The sequence below is a fragment of the Pteropus medius genome, unplaced genomic scaffold (genome assembly GCF_902729225.1).
Source record: "Pteropus medius unplaced genomic scaffold, Ma_sr-lr_union100, whole genome shotgun sequence".
Classification (NCBI taxonomy): domain Eukaryota; kingdom Metazoa; phylum Chordata; class Mammalia; order Chiroptera; family Pteropodidae; genus Pteropus; species Pteropus medius.
The window spans coordinates 4,046,314-4,060,445 of NW_024340693.1; the positions used below are offsets into that span (position 1 = coordinate 4,046,314).

General features: G+C 48.4%; 1 protein-coding gene and 1 long non-coding RNA gene across 2 annotated transcripts in view; one reads left to right on the top strand and one right to left on the bottom strand.

Moving 5' to 3' along the window:
* LOC120602846 (uncharacterized) overlaps positions 1 to 3,516 on the top strand; it is a 12,929-nt gene extending 9,413 nt beyond the window's left edge. The window contains exons 3-4 of the long non-coding RNA XR_005652862.1: positions 674 to 842; positions 2,437 to 3,516. This is a non-coding gene — a long non-coding RNA (uncharacterized LOC120602846). The remainder of the gene's footprint in view (positions 1 to 673; positions 843 to 2,436) is intronic.
* Positions 1 to 5,320, bottom strand: part of CRYL1 (crystallin lambda 1) — a 62,727-nt gene extending 57,407 nt beyond the window's left edge. The window contains exons 1-2 of the mRNA XM_039863109.1: positions 5,167 to 5,320; positions 390 to 497 (exon numbers count right to left, since the gene is read on the bottom strand). Of these exons, the coding sequence (XP_039719043.1) occupies positions 390 to 497; positions 5,167 to 5,312 (254 nt within the window). The 5' untranslated portion in view covers positions 5,313 to 5,320. The remainder of the gene's footprint in view (positions 1 to 389; positions 498 to 5,166) is intronic.
* Between the last annotated feature and the right edge of the window lie 8,812 nt (positions 5,321 to 14,132).

Consider the following 14,132-nt stretch of genomic DNA (forward strand, 5'->3'; position numbering starts at 1 on the left):
CCCCCTGCTCACCGCCCCTGCACTCCGCCCGTCACCTCCTGAAACCCAGCTTGCCTGCCCCTAGAGAACACAGGAAACCCAGACCTACGGGCCTGTGGGACACAGCAGGAGTTTACAAACTCGTTCAGGACCGATGCCTGCGATCCACATGCAGTTCGCCACCCCTGTCCCACCTCTTACAACTCTAGGGTCTTTCCGCCGCAACTGGAGCCCCTCCTTCAGTATGCATCTCAACCCCCCCGTAGGTCTGGCCTTTACCAGCTCAGTGGCACTGTAATAGCCCTGGAGTGAAAGTGAACCACAGACGTTTGTGACCTTGAGAATGTGCAAACAAGACTCACTGGGACCAACAGTCATCCCGTCCCTCCCGGAGGTGCCAGCTGACTTACCTGATGTTTTCCAGGGAATTCGTTATCTTCTGTTGCTCAATGTCATACAGTTTCACCTTGAAGCCGCCACTGGCAAACAACATAGCCCAGCTTTGCCCGATGAGTCCACTGAAGGGACAAAAAATTAAGAAAGGCTTCCAGTTAATAACGACACAGGTTTTCATTCCCAAACCAGAATCATTTTTTTTTAATTGTACAGCATCCTACTCTTAAAGTAGTTAATATCTTCAAGTCACCCATTTTGATAGCTCTATTGATTTAAAATGTTTTCTGTCTCCACGTAGGAGCCCCTGAGTCCTCGACCCCCGTGCGGCATTAACACTGCGTGTGCAGCACCCCCGATGTCAGGGAGCTAACACGTGCCACTCCCCAGACAAAGCTGCAGAAAGGAGGTGGTGTGGATCTGAAACTTATGAGCATTGTCTTAGGCAAGTCACTTCCCTTGAAGAACAGGTATGACTGTCCCTGCCCCCTTCAAATAAATAATTACCGCCACCGCCACCGGCATCTGTGCAGGTATGCGGTGCCGAGCAACATTAAACGGGTTATGTGTTCACCTCTGTTGATCTTACAGCAACCCACAAGGTCGGCGCTATTGTTTTCATTTCATGCATGGGAAAACTGAGGTGCAGGCAGGTGAGGACGACTCAGGCTGTAAGGGCCAAGCCGAGACCCACCCCAGCAGTCTGACTCCAGTCCTCACCAGTACGTTCTGCCCACTGGTCCAGACCGACTGGGAAAGGAAGCCATCGGCTTTAGCAAGATGAATAGGGCAGGGACCATGACAAGAGCAGTTTCGGTGGACTGGCAGGGAAGAAAGCAAGCCTGCTGGGTTAACAGACATGGGCTGCTACTTCTAACTACCAGGTCAGGAAACAGAGCGACAGAGGGACACATTGTAACAAGGACTGGCGGAACAAGGACACTTTCTGCACACTCAGAATGCGGGAAACTTTACAGGACAAACGACCCATGTACTTCAACAAGTAAACTGCCAGGACCCGGACAATTTCTTAGAGTTGTGTTTGAGGAAACAGGAAATATATCCTCGAGGACAAAGAGCCCGCCTGCTTATCTCTTACTATAAATCGGAGGCCTCCCCAAGCTCAGCATCCCTCTCCGGAGCACACGCACTGAATCTGCAGGTGTCCGCCTGGCTCCTCCACGTCACGCCCCCGGGACTCGGGGAGAGGGGGAACCAAGGCAAATATGACATCCATGCTGCCTGCTGTATGCTGAAAGTCCTTTATCTCTGACCACGGGGTTTCACGTCCTCTGCCAGCAGGAAATAGTAGCAGGCTAAGCTATCAGCTTGTAGGGAGCCTGCACATGCAGTTGGGAAGCTTGTCTCGGTCGAGGTGTTATTTCTCTGCAGTCACTGTGTGAGTCACTTTGGGAAAAGGACGCTAGACGAGTAGTCACGGGGTGGGCTCCAAGGAACAGTCTCCCACCACATCTCCCTCCGCGCCCCGCCCCCCCCAATTCAGCTCATCCATAGCTCTGGTTCCGAACATAGGAAGTAAGATACATACATCAGAATGTATGTATCTTACTTCCTATGAGACTAAAAAGACTGGCAATGCTTCGTGTTGGTGATGTTATGGGGAAATGGGTACACACAAACTATTGGGGGGAATATAAACTGGTGTAAAGTGTCTGGAGGCAATCTAACACCTTGTATCAAAATTGTAAGTGTTTGTGATATTTGACCTAGGAATTTTACTCTTAGAATTTATCTTAGGTTCCTATGGGCAATGCACAAAGGTATTCATTCACAATAGCATTTATATTAGTAAAAAATTAAAAACTATCTAATATTCAGAAATGGTAGAGTAACTTATACACAGATAAAGCAAATATAACAAATTTTCAACAGCCATTTTTATACAGAGGTAAGTATGTGGGTATTCTTTTTTCTGTATTTTCAACTCTTCTGTAGGTTTGAAAATTTTCATAATAAAAACTTGGGGAGAAATTAGTTATATTTCATATAACAGGCATAACTACTTTGGCTGTTTTTTTGTTTGTTTTTTTTTAATCATACTAGATTTCATGGCCTGTATCGCCAACATATCTCTAAAAGACAGACCAAGAGCAGAAAGCCAGTTCCGGGAACCATGGCATCTCCTGCCCACACACGTACTCAGTTACTGAGACCGGACGTGAAGTGGCCACGTAATCTGAAGCAGCCGATCACCTGGCTCAACGACGGCGCCCACTGACATCTGCAGCCTGACTCGCATAAAGGCACTGAGCCGATCAGATTTCTTCTTCTGAAAATTGGACCCCAAATATGGAAAATATAAGTCCCTCAAAGGCCCTGGAGTTGAAAGGTTGTGATGTTTGGTTGCAGTAATGCCCAAGATAAAGAACCGGGGGAGAAAAGCGAGCATGGGTAGGCAGAGCAGACCGATGTAGGGAGAGGTCCAGAGACTACACCGACCACATAGCCCCAGTACGAAAGTTCGAGGTCTTGGTTTCCACTGGGCTTTCTTGTCCTCAGGACTACTTCACATCAGGCCCAAATGCAATTAGCCTCCTGTCCCTAGAGCCTGTGACATCTCATTAACTTTTTCTGAACCTCCTGGATACCTGGGGACCATACGATGGGCCCTTACCATTTGGACTATTCCGATATGCTTTAAGGCTTCTAAATTCATAAAAATTTGTTCTATTACACGGAAGCAAAGCAGCAGGGGGAAAATGTTATAAAATTGGTTCTGTTCTAATTTTATCATTAATGGCACTTAGCTTTCAATAAATTTACCTGAGACGCTTTTTAAAGTATCTTCCCATTCTATAGACACTTATTTACTGGGCAAAAGTTGAAGTAAAACTGCTCCTACACACTTGATCTAAGTAGGTTTTGGGATATTTGCCAATAAGCGCTACGTGAAATATCCTGAGAAGGGCACCTTTAGGGTTTGAGTCGACTCAAGAAGTGACAGGAATACCCTGTGGTTTACTCTGTGTCTCTTTATATGTCTCTGTGTCTGTGTGTTTTAATGCAAAAATTAGCAAGAAAATACCTAGAATGACACTTTGAAAAAAAAAAATCGTGCCTCAGAAAATGTCTCATAAAAAAATGTACACAGTCACCCTAAAGTAAAATTTTGGACTTGAAAAACGAAGACTAACGGATGCTTTACTTGATACAAAACATCCTTGCGAGCCCTTCACAGGGCATTATCAGTTTAAAAAAATGCAATTCCTGTTATAAACACCCCAAACATGTCTAGTAGGACCAGACATGGTGGATACACAACCAGGGATAAGACAGCTTCTACCCTAAGAGAAGGGTCTCAGAAGCAGAGTTCTTCCTGAAAAAGTGTGCCCAGTGAAGAAGGGGACCAGGAACCTGACAAAGTTGATCTCCCCCCATATAGTTCCAATTTTAAAACAAGCTCATGGCATAAAATTTGGGTAAACACGATGCAGTATACAAATACATACAAACACATATGTGTGTGTGTGTGTATATATATATATATATTCTATATATTTAAATATTCTATATTCATATATATAATTCATATTTCAGTTGTTGACCTTAAACAATAGCCGGATATTTCTCCAGGAAAAAGTTTATTTGGGGAACAAAGAATTGCAATTCTGGACACCACGGTCTAATGGCAAACCCTCTGTAAGTCCAGAGAACGAAGGAGAGGAAGCTCTTTTATAGAGAAAAGGCTGAGGGCAGAGGTGCTGTTGTAAAGGAAGAGTCCATTGGTGGAAACTGGGAGTTTGAAGTGTAGTGAATTTTCATTGGCTAAACCGTAACCACCTGTCATTGGCTAAGTGGTTGCCAGGCGAGGAGAAGTTCCTTCTTCTTCTGGATGGAGCAGGGTAGAAAACACCTTGCTGCTCGAGATGGAGAGTGTGTTTCTTCTCCTCAGAGGTAACTGACCTGCGTGGTAGGGCATGAGAGCTTCCCCTACAGGCCCTCCCAACTCCCACTTACATGAGGTTCTGTTTGATTCTTCGCAGGTGTTCACAAACACGGGTCGCATATGGGGGTCAAGTGGGCCAACACGTCAGTGGCATAAAGGGACACAAAGCCGCCCCCCAAAAGTGCTTCTATCAATAGCAGGTTAATTAACCCGTGGATAGATTGCTATCACAGCCTATCATCGGCCCGCCTAAATGCCTTTTTAAACAGGAAAATAGCAGGAGTTTCAAAAGGGGGGCGGAGCTCCAACCAGAAACACCTGGATGGAATCAGGCTGTCATACTGACACCCCAGCAAGCCCGGCTCCAGCGCTCGCCTCTGGAAAAGGCGGATTCTGCAAGAATTCGGCATGCCGGGTGTGCTCGCCCAGCACCTGCTGCCGCCCCTGCGACACGCCGGGGGCCAGAACGCGCTCCCACGCCCCGCAGGTAGCCTGGTCCGGGGCGTGCATCGTCCCTCCGTGCTGGGCTGTTCTCAACGCGATCATTTACATTACAGGCTGTGACTTCGGGTAAACTGCTTAATTCGGGTTTCCTGCCCACAACACGGGAACGGCTGATACTGTTCTGCAGGCAGACTTCGTGTCGCCCACATGGAATGCCTGGCACGTCTCCCTGGACTCGCGGGCAGGCGGCACCCCAGGACCAGTCCCCCAAATCGCCTGTGCGCGCGGCCCGCGCTGTCAGCTCTCGGGCCGGCGGCTACGTCAGCGCGGAGAGAACCAGCTCCGCACTACCCCGGCCGGCCGGTGCGCGCGGGACGCCCCTATGCACCCATGCACCCAGCACGCACCCAAGGGCGCACGGCGGGCCTGCGCGGGCCGCTTACCTCCCAATGATGGCCACTGGGCCGGCTGCTGAGGTGGCCATGCCTGCGCCTGACTGTCCGAAAGCACCGCGAGCGCGAGCAGAGTCTGCGGCCCCGGGCGCCGCGCCGTGTAGTTTCACCCGGGCAGAACCGTGACCCACGCCCATTGGCTGCACGCGAACCCGGGGCGGGGCGCGGGCCCCGATTGGCTCCAGTTTGGCTCCGGGTTGGCTCCGGATTGGCTCGGGCAGGACCAGGAGGCGGACGTACCGCCTCGGGACTCACTGGGCGCGGCCGTGGGCGGAGCCTCCACCTCCCGGGCGCCCACCCGGGACGCAGGGCTTGGACAGAACCCTCCAGGTAGAACCAGCAGGGGGCACGGCGAAGGGAAGCGCGAAGACCAGACACCAGGACACCAGTGATTCATCGTTTATTTTTCAGTTCTCAACCGTGCACATGGGGGACGCCTCCAGGCTGGCACAGAGCTCGCCCACAGAAGGACCCAAGAACACTCCCTAGGTGTTAGCACCTCTTCTGTACACCGCAGCTCCGGACTTTAAACTCAGGGCAGTTAACGCTGAGTTTACCCTGATTATGCATTTCTAGGAAGATACCTGCCGCCTTCTCCACGGATGAGAACGGAGGCCCAGGGACTGCGGGACAGGAAGACTGGTTTGCTTCCCCTGCGGGGAGCTAAAGGGATGTGAGCGGTGGGGGCTGTATGAACCGCACTTCCTCCTCCAGAGGCAGAGTGGGCTTATGTATAAGAAAAAGGGAAGCGTCACTCTGCCTGAAGCCTGGATCTTTTGGGAGACCAGGAAGGAACAGGCGAAGAAGAAAGGGCATCGCGCATCACATGACAGCACTTTGTGTCCACACAGCACACGCTGAGGGGAAGTGCCACCGTCATCCAGTTCACGATGACTACTAGCACTTGAGCAGAAAACGTGTCCAACGGGGCCGACTCAGATGACAAATGGAGCCCTTCCTTTATTTGTTCTCCCCAGTCGGGAGCATGGAAAGTGGGTCAGAGGGAAGGGTAAGCTTTAAAGAACCATTTCACAAATATGGGTAAACGTTTGAAAAGGTGCTCGACTCACTTAAGAGAGAAATGAAAAGTAACGCAGCAAAGATAAGTCATTTTTCACCCATCGAATTGGCTAAAATTAGCGAGATTCATAATATTCCCCTTTTAGCAACTGAGATCCTTTCCTACACAATTGAAGGTGGCCTTCAACTGGCACAGTCTTTCTGGAGAGGAAGGTGACAGTATGTTGTTGGGAGAGCTGCCACCGTGAGCCCTGGGCATCCCTGCACGTTCTTGCTGAGGGTACCAGACCGCAGGGTTTGTCCATCTGATACTAATTAGCTTCTGTAGTTACTCACACGGGCAGATGATGAGGTCAAGGCAACCGCTGAGTGATTACTGATTGCCCTGTAACTGCTCACTCCTGGCGGGGAAGGGGACAGGCTTGTTTGCTCCTCATTATAATGTTGGCTCTTTGAAAAAAAATACAAGTGCTTATTCCTTGACCCACTGCAAATGCCACGGCCAGGCTGGCCCTCCATATAAATGTGGGAATCGGGGTTATGGGGGTGTGGGGGAAATTCAGGGGTGATAGAAGTGCTCTGCATCTTGATTACAGTGGTGGTTTTACGGGTGTATAAATCACCAAAACTCATTGACACTTAGGTAAATGTATTATGTGTAAGTTCTACCTCCACACATCAATTTTTCCAGGTGGCGTGGGAGGTGCAAGATGCCGTGAAGATGCGATAAGCAAGCATCGCTTGCAGAAGGTCGCAGGCACTCTGAGGTCGGTTGAATCTGTAATAGCCCGCTGAAATGTGAAAGGGTTAAAGAATAATTAAAACCTGAAACTGGACAAAAGAAGTCTATAACTTAGGCCTAGTTTCTGGAACCCCTAACCACATTCTGTTAATCATGAAACTTGTAACAATGAGCTCATACGCTAACTGCCAATTTTAGCCTGTGTAACCCTGCTTGCTTGCATGGCATGAAAAATAATCAATTGTATATAAGCTGAAAATTACTGTTTGGCCATCGCCCATGGGAACACTGGCTATTGTCCACGGGAACATAGGCAATCACCCATAGGAACATAACATTCTAACACAAGCTTTCTGCTTCTGTACTTCCCACTTGCACACCTGACCAGTGGGTTGACAGGTAGTGAATAGGAGAAAGATGGACCTTTGTGTTTAAGACAGAATGAGGAATAGGATTTAGGGCTTAAAAACCTTGTATCTTGGCATTTCGGGGCTGCTCCTTTGCAAGGACAGCCGCCGGCTAATAAACTGTCTCCTGGTTAAGAGCACTCAAGTTGGGTCTGGTTATTCTGGACACAACAAATCTAGCCCACAGATTTGGTTTTTCTGACTCGTAGACTTTTTTCTTTTTGACCGTAAATCTGAATACTCCTGGGGACAGATCCACGACCCACTTCTCAACACCATGGGGCCACTCACTGGCAGGAGTGGCCAGGAAGGGGCTCTGCCACCTCTAGGGGCAGCCGTCAGGAGAGCCTCGTGAGAGAACTCCTGTGTGTGACATAGGCAAGGTCAAGAGCAGGCGAAACATGAGTTTCTCCTACCTGCATAATCCCCTTTGTACCCAGGGTTCCTGAAAGCCTAGGCGAGCTGGAATTATAATCATATTCGTTCACGTTCTTCCAGCGTGTGAGGTTGTTCCGCTTTGTCATTTAATCCTCCTAATCTTTTAATCTGTTTTTCTTCTTCTCCTCCAGGTGAAAGAGCAGGAGGCTCAAAGAGGCGAGCTCAGCAACTGACAGCAATTTAAGCTCATTCATTAACTAGGTTCTGAACACTTCTTTGGGGCCAGTCACCGCCAGCGCTGTCCGATTGACGTTTCGGCAGTGGCAGAAGTGTTCTATATCTGCCTGTCCAATATGGAAGCCACGAGTCATGTGTAGCTAACAACAACTTGAAACCTGTACAACCTATACACCCAAGGAAGGCGATTTCTACTGCTTTGATTTGAGCTCGTTCTAACTTACGTTAGAGAGCTACATGTAGCTAGTGGCTAGCGTGTCAGGCAGCTCAGGGCAAGACATTGGGGACAGAGGCTGCGATGGGTGAACATGACAAATGAAGACCTCTAATCTCATGGCATTGGTATTTCAGTGAAAGACACAGAAAATAAACGAGTGGACAGACAAACGGCGTACTATACAAGGAAAAGGAGTCCAGGTCATGGTCAGTGCTGAGCAGGAAACGAAGCAGGTCAGGGAGATGGAGGATGATGGGGGTCTGAACTCAATCATCAAGGAAGGCCGTCCTGGAAGGGGAGGTCAGCTGTCCAGAGGACCGTGCAGGCCACAGCAAAGCCCCAAGCCCGATGCTGTCCTCACTGCTGATTATTCACAATTTGCTCTTCTTAAAATTTGCCCAGCTTTCCTTCCTCCCTGAGGCCGTGACTGGGGACCTCCCTTCTCTGAGCTGCGGAGCTCACCGTGAGGACTGTCTCTACCTATGACACTGTGACAGTTCACGTGCACTAATAATGAGGGTGGGTGTGGTACACTCCAGGACTTGGGGCAAGTGATAACCCGTGTCCGTCCCCGTGAATCTGAGACTGTGTCACCTGCGGAAAATCATCATTGACAGCGATTTCTGTAGGACGAGATACTTCACTGCTATCTTCCGGAAAGTTGTTTCTGTGATGGTTATATGTGATCTCTGCTCTGTGAATAGCACGTCCTGAGGGATGCCCCCTTGTGCAGTGCATAACCTTCACAACCGTACGTGACAGAGGCTGTGATGGGCATCATGTTGACCGGGGACAGCCACGTGACTATGTCCATGACACTTCATCTGTCATGTTCACCCAGAAACTCAGGTGTCATAACCACCGTAAGTACGGTGGCTTCTGGATTCGCTTAGAGAAGATGTCACTTGCGGGTTTACCTGTGTCTAGGCTCGAGATTGTGGGGCCGGCGGGAGGGTGCGTAAGTGAGTGGGTGATGGAGCTCCCTGATCTGAAAAGCCGAGATACGGGCGAGAGCTTAAAACAATAGTCTTAAGCAAACAGGACAGCTAGGATTTCACAGGGCGGCCCTTGACCTGCTTGACTGGGGTTTTAGAGAAAGTACTTGGCCAGCCCTTTCACGGTCACTACTGGTTAGACGTGTTTGCAGTGAAAGTCAAAAAAGATCCCCCTTCCTCTTGGCACAGTTTAAATACAAGCCAGCGCCAGAAGACAAAAGTCTCTCCCCTTCCCAAACCCCTCCTACCTCCCTGGGCATTAAACAAACTGCCCCCACCCCCCGTCGGGAACCAAATGGAAGGGAAAACTGACGATATTTCAGCAAAGTGACATCTAGTTCTTCATGAGGACAATCTTGCAGAGCACGTGGAAATGTCGTACTAATTCGTCTCCCAGCATTCCATGCTGTATTTTTATAGGTATTTAGAAGAGTTTACTCACATGTCTTTAAAAGTACTATCAGGTCACCAGTGATTCTCTGAGCCATGCTTTGGGGCTTAGAAACAAATGTAGTTTATTCAACGTGGTTTCTAAATGGTGCTGTCATATGACAACATGCCCCCAGCCCCGTCCAGTCGCGCCTTCTGTGGCGAGGGAACGTTCTGTATGTGCCCCTCCCATACCGCAGTCACCGGCCACGCATGGCTATGGGCACTTGGGAGGTGGCTAATGAGACAAGGAAACTGGATTTTTAATTTGGTTTAATTCGAGTTAATTAAATTTTATTTTCAAAGGTCACCTGTGGCTAACGGTCAGCGCTTTAGACAGTGCGGCCTTATATGTTCTTTCCCCTGCCAAGAATGCCTTATTTCCGGCTTAGCCACTTGTGAAACGCCCATGAATGAATGAATGAATGAATGAATGAACAAACCGAGGAATATGTTGCTGTTTGACACTGTGTGTAGCTGACACACGTCAATAAAAATACTTAGTGCTGACAGTATAATGCACGGATTGTCACTGCTTTGTGTCATCAAATATCTTTGTAGAATACGCTAAGAGTCTGCTTATTTGGTGTTCTTGTATTTTTGTGTGTGATTTTTGGATGACGAACAAGTAGTTTACTTTGGATCCGAGAGAAGAGTTACTGGGGTTTTTCCAAATCACATTCCAGCCTTCACTGCTCCTCCTTTCAAGTTCAAAAGCTAAACTCGCATCTGTTATTATGGAGCTGACCTAATTACCGATTCTGGCAAGTAGAAAAGATTGGCATGTTTATCCTAGGGAATAAGGTTGTTTTGTGTTTGTGTTTTTGTTTTTAATAAGCAAGCTTTTCTAAAAGCAGAAAAAGGGAAGGCAAAGCAAGGGAAGGTTACTTCGCACAAAAGGACCTTTCAGAGGTCAGCTTCGGGCTAGCTGGAGAGCCATGCCTGGAGCCGCAGCGCCCGGTGAAGCTCTGAAAGCAGGCCTTTCCCAGGGGCCCGGCTGGGCCCCATCACCGGCAGGACCTTGGCGGGCAGCAGCTCTGGGTCCCGCAGGCCGCCCGCACCAGGTTCATCCATCACATTCTTCCCCTCTCTTTCTTCCCGCAGCCCAGACCCGTTGTAACCAGCCATCTTCTTCCACACTGAATACAGATTAGTCACCTTAAATCTGGGGCACTCTGCTGGGTTTTTAAAGACTCTGACCTTTGAACCCAAACCCAAATGTACATTGATGCTCAGGAAATATCCTTCACGGTAGTTCAAATTCCTTTCATTGCAAGCATCTGTCAAATTAGCAAGCCGAGGAGCTGGGGGACAGCCGTCCCTCTGACAAGGAGAAGTCAGAGAAGACAGAAGCTTCAGAAGCAGGCAGAGCGGGAAGGGGCCAAGGCTGACCCCGCCTTTGACAGGTGACAAGACACAGTCCTAGAGAAAGAAGCCCAAAGTCTCAGGATGACTCGGGCCTTCTGGAGGCAGAACCCAGAGTCCCGGGCCCCTGGAGAGGCCGGCACCCCTCACTTTCTCCCACCGAGGAGCCTCGGACAGGAGCGGCGAAGACACGGCCTCCTCGGGCCACAGAGGATACCCGCCTGCTCCGAACTCACACTGCGCTGGTGCTGAGTGTTCAAGACGGGTAATAAATTACGTTCTACTCTGCGGTATATCCATATCTGTTTCTGTATAAAATTATATTTAAAATTATTTACCAATTTCAATTACCTAAATTTTTGTCCCGGAGCACATTCCTGTAAAATGGATTTGTCATTTGTCAGAAAAATGCTTCCTTTTCTTGCATTGCCCCTGGCACGAAGCCCTGAGCGTATGTGAGAAGTCCGTGAGGTCAGAGGGACCCCGCGGTAGGCTGCGAGAGAATGATGAGGTACCACTACTGTTTCTTGATGCTGTCTTCTCAAATTGAGCTTAAAAATAGTATTTTTGCTCGTGGGACGAAGTTGTGGCCTTTGTTTACCGTCGGCTGTAGCGTCTGCTTCCTTCACCTAGTGATGAGAGGGACAGGGCACGAGTCTACGCAAGGAGGGAGGTCCCTTCATTTGTAAAGGTTCTGGAAGGACAGAGATGAGCTCGGGGAGAAAAGTTGAACATGCTTTAATTATTAAATCAAATTGGTTATCATCATAAGAATTGTACGATAATCATTAATGTTATCATTACATAACTGTTCTATGTGGTTACATAATTACATATCATATTCTTATATCACAATTATTAATCATTAATGTTACAGCTCGTATGCGTGGTATAAGTTAATCTGAATTATTCGATAGAGTTTGGACTCAGATAAACAAGCTTTATGGGTTGAATAAAAGAATGCGCCGGCTCGGCAATTTTATCGGAGCCGCGTGCGATCCCGCGCAATTAAAAGTTTTCACTTGAGTATTTTTTTACTCTTCCAGTTTTCTTTTTATACTTGAAAAAGCAAAGAGAAGGGAAAAGTATACTGTATACATCCATGAAGGAAGCCAAGAAACGTAAGGCACGGCCCCACCTCCAGAGGCTTTCTGTGGTGACATTGGTGACGATGATGGTGATGGCGCTGGGGATGAAGTATCCCGAGAGGGAGGAGAAAGCAAGGACCGCCGAGGCACCGTCATCCTGGAAGGAGCCCTCCACGCCCACGGCAAAGGCTGCCTTCTGACAAAACACTGAAAGAAACACGCTTATGCAATGCCCCGCCCCGCCCCCCCGTGAGCCCCGAAAGCTCCAGAACTCACAGCCACGCTTCTCCCAGGTTTCACCCCCGATCTGGATCAGGGTCCTCGTTTGAGCGTGAACCTTTTCTAAGTACTATCATCTTCATTCCTAGAGTCTTTATTTTTCCTTAACGGAAGAAAGTCAGGATGGAAAGGCAGGCGAAGGCCAGTGCACGGGCAGCTCTGAGTGCGGATTGCGTAAATGCCTGCAAAATCATGGCAAAACCGATGGGAATAGAAACTGAAGTCTTGCTTATACCCGGAAAGCGGTAAACTCAACGCAATTGTTAGAAATTCCTCTAAAATCCCCAGTTAATTGAGTTTGTTTGTTCGTTTGTTTGTTTTACTGAAAAACGATCAATTTTTGGATGGAAAATCAACAGGGAATTGAATAGATAAACACATGGATAATTGTAGACACAGAAGTCGGCTCCATTACTGGGCTCTTCTCTGAGGTGCGTGGTGGGGTGAGGTCTGGGGAGTCGTGAGGGTAGGAGCATGACGGTGGCATTTTAGAACTAGACTGAAGGTGGGAAGAATGAGCCGAGTCGAAAAAGAAAAGAGGTTCAAAAGACAGAGCAGCAAAGCAGCCGAACACTTTGTACCGACTGCGTGGCTGGCGCCCCTGAGTGATTCTGCAGCCGGCATCACTGATTTCATTCCCATGTGTACTTGTGAGTTGGGTCGCTTTACTTTCAAGGCCATGAGTTTGCCTTTGGCATGCTCTAAAAGTCATGATAATGATTACACTTCACCTATTTTGACTTAAGTCCTCTTTGGTAAATAAGGTGACTGTAAAATTAGTGGTTGGACTTTAGTGAGTGCTCCCTGGTCATAAATTAGAATTCCTTGGACTGAACTGTGCTTTGTTTATTTCCTATGCTACCATGGGTCACGTGATGCTGTGGGCCTCCTGTCCCCTCGCATGTTACATATTAATTTCAACTTGTTGATGACCGTGGCTTTTGCGGTGAGACTGGTCAAGGGACCCTTTTCTTTAGGGTAATCATATTTTATGACAGATTGAAATTATCAGCAGGCTAAAGTTAATGTGTAACTCGCAAGTAAGAAGCCTTGCCAGTCTGACCACAAAGCATGAGATTTTGGTTAAACTGTGAGTGCACGGCCTGTCCACAACGCAGGGTCGAAGGGCCTGCCCCAAAGGCCGCGAGGGTGATGTCTCTGCCGCTGATCATGCCGGCTGGAAAAACCGTGCTTTCACGTTAAGGAATCTGAATCTCGCTCAGGTGTCTCTGAAGGGAGAAAGTCCAATACGCTGGATGCAGAATATGCAAAATTGGGCCTACTCATTCTTTTTCTTGCACATTTCAACACAAACAGGGCTGCTGGTTAAACGTCCAGGTTGCTGCCGTGTCACACGAACAGTAACAGAAGGAGAGGGTCTGGCACTTTGGTGGCCATATTTTCATGACATCGAGGGGCGATTGCCCTCATAAGCATAAGAGGATTGTAAGTTTTACCAGTTGTGTCATTAGCCGCCCCCAAAAATGGTCTCTGTTATTCGAATGACAAGGAAAATTTTTTTTTTTTACTCAGCATTTTCAGGCTCATTTGCTTTTAACTTTTTAGGGTTAAATAAAAGTCTTGATCATTTTAAATATTCGACAGGCAGTCACTGCATTCCGCAGTAATTTTCTGGGCAGAGTGGGTGGAAGGTCTTCACAGTGCCTGATAAATCCCTTATGAGGGAAGCCAGGTTTCGCCATACTGGGGTGGTGACCCAGTGGCAAGCCGCACGGTGCGGTCGGTCCATTTGGGTGAACAGATAGCAACTATAAACCGTGTGACGCCGACAGCAGATTG